This window comes from Acomys minous (assembly GCF_964271855.1).
Source record: "Acomys minous genome assembly, chromosome: 18".
Taxonomy (NCBI): Eukaryota; Metazoa; Chordata; class Mammalia; order Rodentia; family Muridae; genus Acomys; species Acomys minous.
Window position 1 is genome coordinate 53631158 of NC_140501.1, and position 16372 is coordinate 53647529.

At 45.8% G+C, this 16372-nt stretch overlaps 1 protein-coding gene across 1 annotated transcript in view; it reads left to right on the forward strand.

The window, feature by feature from the left end:
- The first annotated feature begins 12482 nt into the window (after nucleotides 1–12482).
- Nucleotides 12483–16372, forward strand: part of ELP3 (elongator acetyltransferase complex subunit 3) — a 62395-nt gene continuing 58505 nt past the window's right edge. Inside the window, exons 1-2 of the mRNA XM_084767189.1 lie at nucleotides 12483–12612; nucleotides 15265–15364. Of these exons, the coding sequence (XP_084623315.1) occupies nucleotides 12594–12612; nucleotides 15265–15364 (119 nt within the window). The 5' untranslated portion in view covers nucleotides 12483–12593. The remainder of the gene's footprint in view (nucleotides 12613–15264; nucleotides 15365–16372) is intronic.

Here is a 16372-nt window from a genome sequence, read left to right on the forward strand (position 1 = left end):
AATCCCAGCACTTGGGAGGCAGAGGCAGGCGGATTGCTGAGAGTTCGAGGCCAGCCTGGTCTACAGAGTGAGTCCAGGACAGCCAGAGCTGTTACACAGGAAAACCCTCACTCAAAAAAGAAGGAGGAGGAGGAGAAGAAAAAGGAAGAGGAAGAGGAAGAAGAGGAGGAGGAAAAGAGGAGGAGGAGGAGGAAGAGAAGAAGAAGAAGAAGAAGAAGAAGAAGAAGAAGAAGAAGAAGAAGAAGAAGAAGAAGAAGAAGCCCCAGACTGCAGCATCACTGGGCTGCAGATGTGAGTCCCGCCCCCCACATCACTGCATAGCTGCCCCACCCCCATCAAGTCTTTAATCTTGCATCCTCCAGCACAGAGCCCTCTGCCTTTTGGAGGCAGCTCACACACCACAGAAGATTCCAGTGCAGAGCCACACATGTGCCAAAGCCAGAACGGCTGACACTTCATGCTTCTGCTGTCCCGGGGGAAGAAGCTTGTTCACTGGCTCCTTCTATCCCAGGATGTGATTGATCTCGACCAGAAGAATCTACCCTGGCCCAACGTGAGGACTGTATTAGAACTAAATGCCAAGAGGTTGCTGGCTCTGCGGCTGTAGCCGGAGAGGAAGAGGCAGAGAAGAAAGGAGCATGCCCCTCAAAGAAGGCCTGAGACAGCTGTAAGCCAAATGCTGACGACCCTGCTCCAGGAAGTAGCTCCAAATGCCGTGAGGCAAGCACAGTCATCTATGGAGTAATGTAAAAGGCTGTCTGCTTCGTAACTCAGGGACTCTTGTGTGAGCAGTGTCCGCACTGTCTCTTAGTCATGCATAAAACAAGGCCACGCCCATCTACCTGGGGCCCTTATGTCAACTTTGTAAGACCCAGCAGCTCATCTCATGTGAATGGGAGCTTGGGATGAGAATTCAGATAAAAGAACAGGTTTACAATTCTTTTCTCAGTTCCCAAAATGAAAACCACCTGGAAAGGATAAAATATCCCATCTTGAATTTATGCCATGAATGGGTATATTGAACTGCAGTTGGAATGAACTGGCCTAAACTTGGACCGTAGTTCTTATTATCCCCTACATTTGCCTGGGCATCCACTTGTCTTTTTCCAGCTACATTGAATTATTCTAGTAAAGAGCAAGAAGGGTGGATGGAATCAGGAGGCATCACTTTTGAAAACTGATGCCAACGGATGTAGCTCTGCGGTCAATTTGGACCATTGCTAAAGCAAAGGGTCCCCTCTTTACCTCTGAGCTCAGCCTCAAGGGACCTGGAAGTCGCAGTTCTTTTTGTGTGTCCAGCCAGACTTTGTGTGACGGCTGCTACCTACACAATCCTGGAAGTGTTGACCCCCTTTCCCCCAAAGGAGTTGTTGTTTCCATAGTGATGAAGAATATTTTTCTCCTCAGTTCTGAAAAGGAAGATGATTTGGTGCACCCTAATTCCTGTACCTGGGAGCTATCTCCCTTAGGCTTCCTAAAGAGATGCTTGCTGTGGCCCAGGAGACCTTTCACCAGCCAATCGAGGGAGGAGGCCTGCCCACACTGACTCCAATGGGACTCACCCTTCAGTGAGACACTTCATAGGCCTTTCTCTCCCCTTCTAAGAAAAGCCACCTGCAGGCTGGAGAGATGGCTCAGAGGTTAAGAGAACTGACTGCTCTTTCAGAGGTCCTGAGTTCAATTCCCAGCAACCACATGGTGGCTCATGACCATCTGTAATGTGATCAGATGCCCTCTTCTGGCCCGCAGATGTACATGCAGGCAGAGCACTGTATACATAATAAAAAAAAAAGTACATCTTTAAAAGAAAGAGAAGTCATTTGCTACTATTCCAAGGGCCTGAGTTCACTTCCTTGGTTTTCAGAGCGTGCAAGCTCATGTTCTAGAAACTTTATTTTTAAGATAGGAGCCCTCACATTTCTAACTGATAGTCAGACAGCCCCCTTTGTTGTGAGCAGGCTACTTAAGTTACTGTTTGTAAAGATTGACATCCATTTCTTACTAACTTGTCATTAGACAACAGCATCAATCTAAAGAGCAAGGAATGGCAGCTGTGGTCATAGTCTCAGCCTCTGATCAGACAACAGTGACCTGGTCCTACTTAAGGCCATTTCATGGGTGTTACCTGAGTGTGGTGTCACACCCACCAAAGCCTCCGTTTCGGCCATTTCCTGTTGTGTCAGTTGCTCCTTTTGCCTCCTTGGGAAAACCAGCCTGAAAGGACAAAGAACAAAGAGGAAAGATGTACACTTTAAAAGTACAATAAGCAGCCGGGAGGGGTAACCACTACTTGAAAGACTGGAGCAAGAGAGTCGTGAGTTCGAGGCCAGCCAGGGCTACACAGAGAGATGCTGTCTCATTAAAAAACAAAAACACAAACCTCCCAAAGTGAGAATACACAAATGTGCTTGTGTTTTGTATCTGCCACTAGATATCAATATTCTAAAGAGCAGAGAGTATTCTTACTTCTCTTTGAAACCTTTGCTATGCCTCATGCACCCCTGGCATTTTATGTGACAGAGATCAACATGGAATCCTTGGTTCTCCCTCACACAGGTATCCACGGAGGTTTAATCTGATAGAGCCTGAGGTCTTTAACTCATTCTGAAATGAGAATAAATCTCTGGTGACTAGAGCTGCGGAGGTCAAGGTCCACACTTCGGCTGTTGTGGGCAAGATCAGTGCCCCGGTCAGGTGAACTTGAACCTGTGCCCGTGACGTTTATTTCCAGCGAATGTCAGCTTGAGGCTGGGATGTCTACAGTGCCATTTCTCGGGGCTGAAGTTTTGTTGCTGGATACTGAGCGGGGGAGAGAGGTACAGTAACTCAGTCTTGTGGGCCTTCCGCACCCCACTTCAACAGGAAGCCACCTTACTGAGGGTTGATTATAGGCAGCCCTGTGGCATGTGGGGCATCTGCAGGAGGGGAGGGGCAGCAGTATGAAATCAACTAAAAGAAGTGTAAGAGCTGGCCAGTGTCCAGGTCACCGGCAGACAAGGCAGGGCATGCCTGTGAAGATGGACAATCAGGGCCCTGTGGAGGCTCAGAATAGAGGACACCACACAGAGCAGATGGACACACGCTGCCCAGGAGCCTCTCTCTCTGCCCACATAGATGAGAATATGGGGAACACAAGGGGGAGTCCCTAGAGTCCTCACGCTCCGCAGCCACTGCTTCTGTGCACTCAGCTGTGCATTTCACAAACAGAGCCACCAGCCGTTCTGAAACATACAAAAACTTCCTGATGTGTCAGCCGCCACTAGTCTCATAGGCCTTAGTAAGACAGGGTCACTAAATAAGGCAGACGGTGCCTTACTTACACATGGCCCCTGAATTAAAATCACAGCCCATCTGTTGAGATGATCTATTCCTAGTTCACCTTGCACATCCGACCTGACTAAAACGGCCTTGGTGCTTGGTGTGCAGGTGGGACGTGGCAGGATCCTGGTGCTACGCATGCTCAGAAGCGCTTTGGCTCTCCACTCCCTCTCCAGCAGCCCATCCTCAGTGCCCCCACCCCCTCCATGCTTCTGCAGGAAATGGAGATCTGGTGAATTTCCACCAACCTGGCACATTGGGATGCCCTGTCCCTTTCCTTCCCTGTGGACTCCTACCTTTTATTCAAGATTTTCTTCTTGCAAATTTTTTTCTCCAAGAAGGTGCAGGAATCCCTAATCATTTCCTTCTCAGGTGCCTGCTGCTCTGGAAATGACCCAATTATGATGGCTTTTCTTCTCTTTGTTTTCTCTCTCCCTCCCTTCCTTCCTCTCCCTCCTTCCTTCTCCCCCTCCCTCCCTGTCTTCCTTTCTTTCCACAGCATCTCTCTATGCAGCTTAGGCGCAGATTGGCCTCCAACTCATGACTCTCTGGCCTCTCCCGAGTGCTGGGATTACAGCTGTGAACCTCTCTGTGCAGCTCAGTATCTGTGGTTTTATTTATGGTTCCTCCTCCTTACCAAACTCTGAACTTTTCCCGGTTTTCTGGTACTAGAGAAGTCTGGGAAACGGTGCCTATGTGTGTGACCATCTCACAAAGGACTAGGTGGGCCTTCAGGCGCCCTCAGATGCCAAGCTTCTGAGCTCTTATTTGAAGTGCTTGGCAGAAATGCTAGGAGGGGAAATGCTCAAAGTCACATTTCATGAGAGGCACCGTGATTTCTGATTTGAAATACTTGGGACTGCAGAGATGGCTCAGTAGTGAAGAGCACCGTTTGCTCTTGCAACGGATCCAGGTTTGATTCCCAGTACCCACACGGTGGCTCACAGCCATCTATAACTAAGTCCTGGGAAATCTAATGCCCTCTCCTGGCCTTTGTGGGTAATGATCACACACACAGTACACAGGCATACATGTAGACAAAATGCCATATATATGTATATATGTGTATGTGTGTGCCATATATATGTATATGTGTGTGTATATATATACATAATTTAAAACTTACTGTTACAAACACTAAAAACACTAAGGCGCATCAGGATGGAAATGAGTGAGGACCAAAAAGGCAGACGTGCTACGACATGGCCATTAGCAGTAAGACCTATCAGTGACTTCTGGTACAAAACAAGGAAGCAACAAAGAGCTCTGCTGTTTTCTAAAACATGGTGGCTCGGTGAGCCGTCGTCACACAGAACGCTGGAAGACCAAAGAAAATGTATGGTCCCACTGTTGGACAAAAATCTGTGGTATTCCAGGACAATCTGTCTTCTAGAATTCAGATTCCAGGGGTGGGGGTGGGGAATAATGAGTCCAGACAAAACCAAAAGTACAATTTGACCACGGCTAAAGCATCCTTGCCATACTGACATTGGGCTGTGTGAGCATTTCTCAGACTCTTGGATTTGAAGATGCCTTAAGATTCATCTTGAGACTAAGGCCCTTCAATTTCAAAGGGCTGTGGATCAAAGCACATTTTAGCAAGTACACACAGATGAGGAGAGCATCGAGCATGCTCATTGGCTTCTGGAACACGAATGATGGTTTGGGCCTCTTTCAGGGTCAGGGGAATGTTCAACAGACTTCGTTTACTATATCAACAGCACGTGATGTCCAGAAAAAAATCTGTTGGAGCATATTGATCCAAAATTAGACTGGGTTTACCTGCATCAATGCAGAGACCAGACTATGAGCCTCTCACCAAAACAGCAGCCAGGGTCCCAACAGACAAAGAATTTGAGTCCTCTAACTGACACGTGAAAATAACGGGAATTAACTTTAAACGAGGTTTCAGGAACTTAGGCTTCAGATCCCTTCTGCCAACTTCTTCAAAGACTGGGTGAGTGAGGGGCCACTTGGCTGACAAACTAAGATGCTGGAAAATTGACAGGAATTCTCCGTAAAAAGAGCAAAAGGAAACACTTCTAAGGGGCCAGCCAGTCAGTATGGAGGTGAACGCTGGAGTGGCAAAGGCCACTTTGCTTCTCACTCTGCTACCAACCAAAAGAGCTGTGCAGCTGTGGGATTGCCCAGAGTCACCTTGCCCCTCCAGGCCTTGGGCTTTCCAACTGTAAGTAGAAGATGCGTTCTCTGGTGTCAACAGGTGCTGACAGGAGGAGAATCCTCATTCAAAAGCATCATCAACAGCAGAGCGGTGATTAGGGCTCCCGAGGAGGAGAGCAGCAAGCCTGAGACAGCCCCAGGGCCGAGTGTATGGTCTTAAAGAGAAACCAACCTTCCAGAAATCCACTTCTCTGAAAAGGGAGGTTTATAATGGCGGGGTATGGTGTGAAAATTGGATTGGTTTCTGTAAAGCACCAAGCCGAAGCCTTCCAAACTTACACTGCGCAGACCACTTTACCTCACTTGGGGTTCAGCTGCGTGGCTTTCAGGACTTATTTACATTTGCATGCCCTGACCCAAGAATAGCATCTTTTAAAATGATGCTTTGCCGGTTATGCTAGACATGGGGTGGCTGCCCAGGGCTGATTTCCTGTTAAATAACTGACGTCTGGCAGTTATTCTTGCCTCTCTCACCTCCTTATCTTTTGTTTGTCTTTGCTTATGACCTCTTTATAAACTCAGGGTTAGGGTTAGGGTAGGTAAGAAAGGTGGGAGGAACTCATCGTCCCTCCCAGAGAACAGCTGTGCCGAGTGGAATTAAAGAAGGAACATCCAGGCTTTTATTTTTACAGATATGGACTCTGGAAGCACAGAGAGGGCAAGGAACTTGTCCACAGTCACACAGTAAGGTAATCATCGCCTGACAGCAAGGCCAAGAGCAATGAATCCATATGAGCCTTCAAGCCAAACGTTCGAATCCTAAAGGAAAAGAGGTGTTTGTCACTTAGCCCATCAGCCAGTATATCCAATGTCAGGTGTCTGCCAGAGGCAGAAATGGTATGTGGTGATGTGTTTTTCTGCCAACTTCCCCCCTGGGTGAATAAGCAGCTATTATCCTATTCTAATGAAATAAAGTTTAACCTTTCGTTTTCCTCTCCCAAGCTTGTCACAGAAATGAGATATAACATTTCTCCTTGTCGTGAACATATGACCCCCAACAATTCCTGCACTGGCTGTTTTATTTTGTGAGGAATGGCTCAGGCTTGCCTAAAGCAATGCCTTTTTTTTTTCCCGTCCAACTAAAATTTTATTCTCCTGATTTCTAGTATATTGGCATTTATATGGCTTTAAAGTTCATTCACACAGCCAGAAAGGTAAAATTCATTTTCCCTTAAGTAATAACTACTCATCTTGGCCAAGGAGAGGGCTCAGCATTTATATGTGCTTTTTGCCTGCTTGCTGTACAAGACAGGCCACAAGGTCCACCCTGAGAAGACATGTAAACAGTGAGCAGGAGGGACATGCCTCTCATTCTGGAATCCTTACAGAGAGGTAGGAGGCAGAGACAGGAGAATCAGCTAGAAGCTTCCAGATTGCCTAGTCTGGAGAGCACTGAGCAGGACAGTGGAAGAAACAAGAGACCCTGCCTCAATAAAGTGGAAAATATGAAGCCTGTAGCCCACTCTTAGAAACTCAGTCTATAGAGCTAAAGAGGCGAGTCTCCCTCACAGAAGAATGCCGGGATCTATGTGGCTACCCCATCTCACGGGCAGAAGCACAAGTCCACACTCCCCGGGGACTTCTTGTGTACTGACTTCCTTCTGAGGAGTACAATATAGAAATCAGAGAGAAAGGAATAATTTTTCCCAATACCACCCCAGCCAGGCAGTCCATGCCAGCTCTGGCTTAACACCAACAGTCATAGCTCAAGGGGATGCTCTTTATTCTCCTCAAGGTGTGATAAGAAGGACGCCAGGCCTGTGGTCTTCTTCCCCGAGCCCCTAATTCTAATCTAAGTATAAGAAAAATATCAGAAAATGCCAATAGCAGAGAATCTTACAAAGTGCCAGGCCAACACCTTTCCAAATTGTCAATATCATCAAAAACAAGAAAGGTCTCAGGTGACAGCCAAGAAGAACCTTTAGAGACAGAACAGCCAAGTGTAAATACAGCATCCTGGATGGGGTCCTGCAGTAGACCATGGACCCTGGGTATAAGCTCAGGACCTCCATTCGTTGAGACATAGACATTGCTAAGCCCTGATGCAGCAATATGGGCTCATTCATAACTAATGTACCACTCCAATATAATCAGGGTGATTGATGCAGGAACGATTTTCTCAAGTTTTCTGTAAATCTAAAGCTATTCATTTTAAGCCTCTATTGTTAAAAAAAAATTCTACAAATAATAACACAAAATACATAAGAGAAACAACTTACCAGATGTTGCTGAACAGAACATAAAAAGAAAAAAACCAAAAAAAGAAAAAGAAAAAAAAATCCCAAACTGTTTTGCTTCAGTTCTGGGAGTCCACAGTGAGACAGTAGCTAGTCGAGACCCATCAAGAGAGCTAGTGCAGACACCAGGGACCAGCTGGATAGGAGGAGCCTTTGGTGGTCACACTCACGAAGCCACATTTATAAACACAGCGGAAGTGAAACTAACCACAGTAGGCTATTTGCCCCAACCTCCTCCCCCAATATGCAGATATGCTAGTTTCTATTTTCTTTTAAACTTCAATCACACATAAACTGGGCCTTGTGTACCCCTCCCAGCTGTCTTCACACAATCAGGCAGGACTTGACCACCTTTAGTTCCCAAGCAGATTTCAGCATCCTGCCACACATAGCACATTTACTCTGAGAGTAATTGCTGCTCAGATGGATCTGGTGCAGGAGAAACAAAAGGCTGGTTCCCAAATACCCGGATGTGCATGAGAGAGATGGAGGATGCAGTCAATATAAATCAATTTGACATGAATTCAGTGTTAACTCCAAATACATTCCATCCAAAATAAAATATTATTGGATTTTGATTATCGGGCGGGGGAGGGGGGAGTAGAAAGCCAGGTTCAAAGAACTCCTTTGAGAAATTAAATTTTAGATCTTTATTTTTAATTGTATTTTTTTTAAGACAAGTTCTCTCACGATGTAGCCCAGATAGTCTTGAACTTACAAGAGCCTTATCCTTAAAAACAAATGTTTTTATAGAGTGCTGCCCAGTAGAGAAGGGCGGAAAATAAAACCTCCTCCCCCTGTTAAGGTTGCCTACTCTGTCGAACAGACTGAGTACAGGGGAGAGTGAAATCTTTTGAGCTCCAGCTGTGAGCTGTTACTTCTGGGTACCGATTTGATTATTGCCAGTACAGTGTTCAAGGAATCGGTGTGTTTTTAGCCCAAAATGGGAGTCAGAAAGTAACGAAATCAAAACGTGGGCAGGAGTGAAGATATATTATTTATTATTTAGAGTATCTCAAAAACTGCTTTGAGATATGTCCTCCCTACATAAGCAAAAAGCAATATGAATTTTGGAGACTTCTCTCTCCTTGGGTTTTTTTTTTTTTCATTTTCTTTTTATATTTTTGCCAGTATAAACTTCAAAACAGAGAAAAATCAGAGTGAATATCTTACAATTACACAACACATGCTTAGCTTGCCCCCTCCTGGTGATTTTCATGTCTCAACAGCTAACTGTACTCAGACGTGCCATTAAGTCACTTTAAAGTAGGCTGGGGAGCTTTTAAAGATACCTGGGCTCTTTATGCCAGTGCTTAGCATCTGAAACATGGACACTAATGCGAGGTTCGTTAGAAGTTTGGTCACCCGGCCAGACTGGGCTCAATGAAAGAATCAAAGCCAAAGAAAGCCAATTTGCATACAGCACCATCACACCCTACCCCAACACTGCTCTGCACTCCAGCATGTTAACAGAGGAACCATCCAAGCGTCCATCAAAAGATAACCCGTCTTCTCTTCTGCATCATATCCCACAAGTCTCTTCAATCAAAGAATTAAGCAGAACACTTCCTCCTCTTAATCCATCAAACTTTAACTCCTCTCTCCCCCACCCCACCCCCCACTGGATATACGTGCAAACCCACTGCCATTTTGCATCATCCCCTTGCCCCTCAGATTCTCAGCCAGCTTTCGCCCCATTTATCTGCGCTTCCTTACGACAACTCTCAAAACTAACTGAACTCAACCAACCCTCTCCTATGTAATCTGTTATAAACTGCTTTAGTTTTGCGTCCTGTTGCTGTAGCAATACTCTAACCAAAAGCAACTTCGGGAGGAAAGAGTTCCTTTGGCTTACACTTCTAGGCCACGGTCCAGCACAGAGGTAAGTCAGGGCAGGAGTTCAAGCAGGAAGTAAAGCAGAGGCTGTGAAGGAAAGCTGTATACTGGCTTGCTCCCAGGCTCAAATTCAGCTATCCTTCTTATACAGCCCAGGCCCATTTGCCCAGGCATGGTACCATGCGAGGGAGCTGAGCCCTCCTCCATCCACTAGCAATCAAGAAGACGCCCCACAGGCCAATATGGTAGCAGTAACTCTTCAGCTGAAGTTCCTCCCCTTCCAATAGTGTCAGGTTGATAATCAAGATTAGCTATCACATAAGCCCACTTCACTCAAGCTGGGGCCCTTCGACTTCCTCCAAAACTCTTCTCATTAAGGTCGCCCAGTGGCCTGGATCAGATTTTTTTTTTTGACTCAGCTGCCATGCACGACCTCCTGGGTCTTCCACGCTCTCCTGGTTCTCCTCCCTCCTCCCCAGATGTGTCTGGCTAGTCTCCTTGCTAGTTACTAGCCTCGTCTCGGATCTGTTAATAATAGGGTCCCCTGAGGCTTCCTCTTCAGCCTCTTCTTTTGCACTGCTCCACAGCTTTATGCTCCACCACACACCGGAACGTTCCCAACTGGGGATCTCGAGCTATAGCATCTCTCAGGATTTGCCACTCAGCAGGCAGCTCAAATACAACAGATCCAAAGCCCCTCAAGACATCTCATGTCAGATAAGGACAGCTTCGTTAGTCCCTTCCTTGATCCATAAGCTGGGATCTCATGCTTGATATTGAAATGCCCCCCATGTGCTTTGGCTCTCGCTCTTGCTCTTTCCCTCCCTCTCTCCTTCCCTCCCTCCCTCCCTCCCTCCTTCCTTCCCTCTATTTTCCCACACTGAGTGAAAGACTTATTGAAATCATCAAAAAAATATATTTCAGGTTGTGAGTAAGTTTTACCACTTCCCTGCCTTTCCACCCTGACCTGAGGCACACCAATCTCTTGACTCACTTGGTGGTCCCCAAACTCTAATGATGTAGGCTGCCTTTTGCTGCATTGTGTTTTCTCTTGCTGAGATGAAACACCATGGCCAAAAGCAAGTTGGGTAGAAAAGGGTTTATTTGGCTTACAGCTCCACAACTTTGTTCCTCACTGAAGGAAGCCAGAAGAGAAGCTCAAACAGGGAAGGAAGCTGGGGGCAGGAGCGGATGCAGGAGCCATGGAGGGGTGCTGCTTACTGACTTTCTTCCCCTGGCTTGCTCAGCCCGCTCGCTCATAGAACCCAGAAGGCGAGGCATGGCAGCTCCCACAATGGGCTGGGCCCTTCTCACTAGGTAAGAAAATGCCCTACAGCCAGACCTTATGGAGGCATTTTCTCAATTGACATTCCCTTCTTTCAGATAACTCTAGTTTGTGTGTCAAGTTGGCAGAAGACGAACCACTATAGAGTCATAGAGAATTTCTCTTTTATACATGCTAGTTTTGAGATACACTTAGATGTCAAAATCTAACAAGATGTCCAATAGGGAAGAGAGGTTGGGTTTAGATTATAAATCTGAGAGCAGAAAGGTGATATTTAAAACCTTGGAACTCTGAGGAATCACTAGAGACTGGATCAAATGACTGATGTGGAAGACTAGTATCTTGAAGTAAGACAGAGGTATCCACAGGAGACTGAAAAAAATAATAACAGAAAATTCTAGAATGAGGACCTATGTCCTAAAGAATTTCTGGGGAAACTAACCTATTTTGTTGAGAGGCCAGTATTAAGATATTTTGGTACACTGAAAATTTTCAGTCTTTTGACCAGGACAGTTTCAGTGTAGTGGTGGTATCCAAAACAGCTACCTCCCCTCTGGTAGGAACGTGAGGAACTGGAACCTCGACATCTTCCAGTCTTTATTAATGCCAAGAATTCTTATTCTCTGGTCCGTGGGCTAAGGAGACTATGGAAGGATTTCAACAAAGCGTTATTCCAAGTCCTATCTCCAGATGCTGCAAAATTCCAGTGTTTTCCTGACTTTGTTATCGAGAAAAATCTGTGATTCCGGGACCTACAAGCTGCAAAGCCTGCGAGATCAAGGTGATACTTGCTTCTTGTCTAGTGTCCTTCAGGGAAATCAGAGCTTAGCTTTCACCACCCTGAAGGTCTAATGCTCACGGTGTGCAGGATTCCTATCCCGTCTCCCCCACGTGTGGTGTACCTGGCTCCACGCAAGGACCACACTCTCGAAAGAGGCACTAAACACAAGACAAAGGCCCGGGATCTGCGTTCAGTTTGTGTCTATTTGTCTCCTTTACTTTGGCTGAAGGTACAAAGATAAATCATTGTCCTAAAACTGCAGTTACCTTGATTCCAGAGAAAACAAAGCCTCAAAGGGCAGACTCCTGCTATATGAAAGGGCCGCTCCCGGGAGCATTAAGTAGGAGCCAGATGGCTGTCCTCAAGAGGTGACAGCAGTAAAGACTTTGACCACTTTAAGAACCAGAACCAAGACAATGATCAACCAGAGCACACCATAACCCCCCGGGGCTGTTTAAATAAACACATCTCTTGCCTGCTGCCCTCAATTCTTCCACAATCTTTAAAAAGTAACTCTTATGTCAATAGCCCAAAGACAGACTTGGGTGTGGGTGTCGGAGATGGGGGCAGGTGTAAGTGGGGGAAACCACTGGTCTCCTTTATCGGTTCCCAGCCTCTATGTGGAAGTAGTCAAGCCTAGGCTTTGCTTTAAGACCTCTGATTATATTTCACTTTCGTCACAGTTTCACCAGGCAGCTTCTTCAGATTAACTGTCCGATTGCTCCTAGTCAGGTCCAGCTTTCTGGTCCCCAAGAACTCTGCATCCTCCCACACACTGGGAGCCAATACCTGGACAGGGCGGGGCTCCTCGCCCCGCCTTCTGGGAAGAGCTTTACGGTACAGTCGCTGCCCTTTCGCGACAGTCCCCGGATCGCTTCACGGCTGCTAACTTTCTTCGTGGTCGGAACTACAATAAGGTGGTGTGGCATCCTATCCTGTTACGGCGGCAAAAAAGATGAAGCAAAAGAGGAAAGGTGCAAGAAAAGGGGGACGAGGGGGCAAGGGAGGCGGTGGATGCCCCGCGATCACGGATAGAACTCTGCTTTTTCCATGGGAATCTGCTGCCTGGCCCGGGCCCCTGCAGCCTGGGGTCGGCAGGCCTCCCTTTGTCTGTGGGCTTTGTAAAACAGTCTGCCTTTCTCTCTTCCCTCTTTGGAAATGACTACTTGGCGTCTTTTATGTAGATGGGCAAACGGTACCGTTATTCCAAGAGAGATCTCAGGAGTTAAGGTGGTGCGTGGATTTAAGGTGGCGAGTTGCAGTTTAATTTGTGGCGATTTATTGGACGTGCTTATTTGAGTTGTTTTTACATCTTAAAGTAGGAAAGGCGTTGATACTTCCCTAAAGTAGGAATTGTCCGTGCAGTTTGTGCAACAGTACTATGTGAACTTACTCCTACTTATATTACCTCCAGGGTAGCCTGGAGCAATTCAGTGCAGGCTTTTCAACAGAATGAAGTCATTTTAAAAAAAATTTTTTTTTTAAAGCCGTACACGGTGGCGCATGGCTGTTATCCCAGTACTTGGGGAGGCAGAGGCAGGCGGATCTTTGTGAGTTCGAGGCTAGCCTGGTCTACAAAGCGAGTCCAGGGCAGCTAAGGCTACGCAGAGAAACCCTGTCTTGAAAAACTGTATATATATATATATACACACACACACACACACACACACACACACACACACACACACACACACACACACACACACACACACACACACACACACACACACACACTATTTTTATTTCTGTGCTGCCCTTGAGCAGTTGGTCTGTTAATGCTGTTGGTATTGAGCCTTTGCCGGACATTTTGAAGTGGTGTCGTCATTTCATCTTTGAAGAAGCCGAGGTTTGGTTAACTCCTCCAGCTAAGTTTATACTTAGTGTACGGAGCTGACTGGTCATGGTGCGCCCGTGATGCTTGAAGCATCAAATGAAAACTAAAACGTGGTGTTGGTTGGTCACTGCTTCTTGGCGTTCTGGAATTTACCTTCCAAACAACATGCTCTACATTATTGTCCCATCAAATACAATGTGCATTAAATTAATTTGATCTTACCTTAGGGTAACTTGTTCCTTCTTAAGCTGGTAACTCCAGCAATCCTCCTGTGCCATGTCCTCTGCACCCCGTTTTTACAGTCATGAATGTGGCTCCGCCTAGCTTTTAATATGAATGCTGGGGTTCAAACTCAGATCTTCATGCTTGTAGATTTTTTTAATGTACATTTCAAAAGCCTTTTGTTTAGCATCCAAACTGATTGTATCATTGTAACTTTTTTTTAAACTGATGTATCCTTTATGTTGATAATCTCCCTTTCTTTAAAAAAGACGTTGTTTCCTTTTTTTCTTTTCTTTTTTTTTCTTCTCAGTTACAGAGTTGAGTATGTATAATTCTTTACTGTTACCTTTAATGCCTTTGTGTAGTGGCCAGTGTACTACCTGTTTACTGAACCCTGTTCAGGCAGCCTCTGTTCAAGTTACACAAACCTTTCACCAAAATAGGTATCTCTTATGCCTGGTAATATTTCATCTTGCTTGTTTCCTGGTTCAAACTCTGCCCTCTCTTTCACAACATGCTTACTGTATTTCCTCCACGAAGCCTTCCTTGCTATAGGCCACCCAGGCTGTATTCCAAATCTTTATTTTTTTTTGTCAGCCCAGCTTCTTACCCTTTAAATGAAGTCTTATGCAGCGGATGAAAGCAGAGTTAACACACTCGCACCCGGACAGACAGATAGGGCATATGAATGTGCACTTTGACAGGGTGCTAGCTCATCTGTGCTCACCCCATACCCCAAGTCCATCTCTGCCTGTTATATGGCCTTTGAGGCACCTTTGTAGAATTGAGAAGTGCTGGGGAAGCATTTAGTCTTTGACTGTACCTGGGCTTTTCTCCCATTGTTTTGTATGGATTAGCTTTGCCTCATTAAGTCAGTCTAAGTGCACAGTGCACCATATGTGCTGAGATCTAACTGTGCTATTTACAACATCTTAACTTGCTTTGCTTCATCTTTACATTTATAAATAAGATAACAAGACCAACCTTGCAATGTTACTGAGAGTTTCAAATGGGACTCAATGAAAGGTCTCCATAATTTGCACAGCTTCCTTATGCACGTTTCTATGGTGACTTCTTTTTCATACCAGCAGACAGGAGGCATGTTTGTTGCCATCACCCAAGTTGACACACCACACCGTTGTCAGCTGGTGAAAGATGGCCCCCCTCCCTCCCCCGACCCTTGACAAAAAGAGCAGAGATTTTTTTTCCGGGCTTGGATTGGTGCCCGTGCTTGGATGAGTCATTTGTGATTGACAGTAGGATGACATGACAATGACGTCAACATCTCCTGCATCTGTGGATGAAAGGGGAGCTGCCAATACAGGGTCATGCAGGTCAACAGACGGTGTCTTAGAATTGCAGCTAGAGCCTCAGATAGGCCAGGCAAGGGAGTACGTTCTATAATTTCAGCACTCAAGAGGCTGAGGCAGAAGCCAACTCCTGTCCCTCTACACTTAAAACTGCATGCATGTGTGTATGTGACGTGCACACACAGCAAATAAATAAATGTAAGACAAACAAAAAAACAAACTCATGAGGTTTTTTCCGTCGTTGAATCATGTCTTTGCAGGAGATTTCAGCACTGCTGAGCTGATGATGCTGACCATAGGAGATGTTATCAAGCAGATGATTGAAGCTCACGAACAGGGCAAAGACCTCGATCTAAATAAGTAAGTGGATCTATAAAAACATGATCTTGTAATCTTGTTCTTGAGTAAGGGTCTGTCTGTCTGTCTGTCTGTCCTTCTACCTGATACATGGTCTGGCTTCGTCTCTCAGGCTGGTCTCAAACTCAAGACATTCCTCTTCCCTAAGCCTCCCAAGTACTGTAATCATTGGCGTGCCCTGCTGTGCTTGCCAGTAGAGCTGTGCTAGGAACTGATGTAAAGCTGCCTGTTTTCTGTGTAGCGGTTAAGAATTGCAGTTTCCTGTCACGTACTTAACGATGCTAAAATCGTGTCAGAGCCTCTGAATCTAATAGCCCCCAGCCGTAATCGGCACTTCAGTATCATGGGCACTGTTATGAGTGCACTGCAGGGAACAGATGAATTAACCCTTTCAGAAACTGAATAAGGGTGTCCTAGTTATGGTTACCACTGCTGTGATACAGCACTATGACCAAAGCAACTTGGGGAGAAAAGGGTTTGTTTCAGGGTTATTTACACTTCCAGGTGATAGTCCATCGCTGAGGGAATTTCAAGGCAAGAACTCAAACAGGGCAGGAGCCTGGAGGCAGGAGCTGATCCATAGGCTACAGAAGAGTGTTTTTTTACTGTCTTGCTACATGTGGTTTGCTCAGCCTGATTTCTTAAATACCCCAGGACCACCAGCCCCGGGGTGGCATCACCCACAGTGATCTGAGCCCTCCTACATCAGTCACTAATTACAAAAATGCCCTACAGGTTTGCCGACAGCCCGTCTTATGGAGGCATTTTCTCTACTGAGGCCCTCCTCTCTTCCAATAATTACAGCTTGTGTAAAATTGACATAAAACTAGCCAGCACAACTGGCCTCTTGTCAACCTGACACAAACACAACCCTTTTCAATTAGAATCTTTTCCTTCTCATTTATCCCTCAGGAAGGCACATTTATATTAATATCATAATATGAAGCATAAATAATTTTAAAGTCCCACACTCTTTACACTTCAAACAGATTAAAAATTCAGACTCTTTAA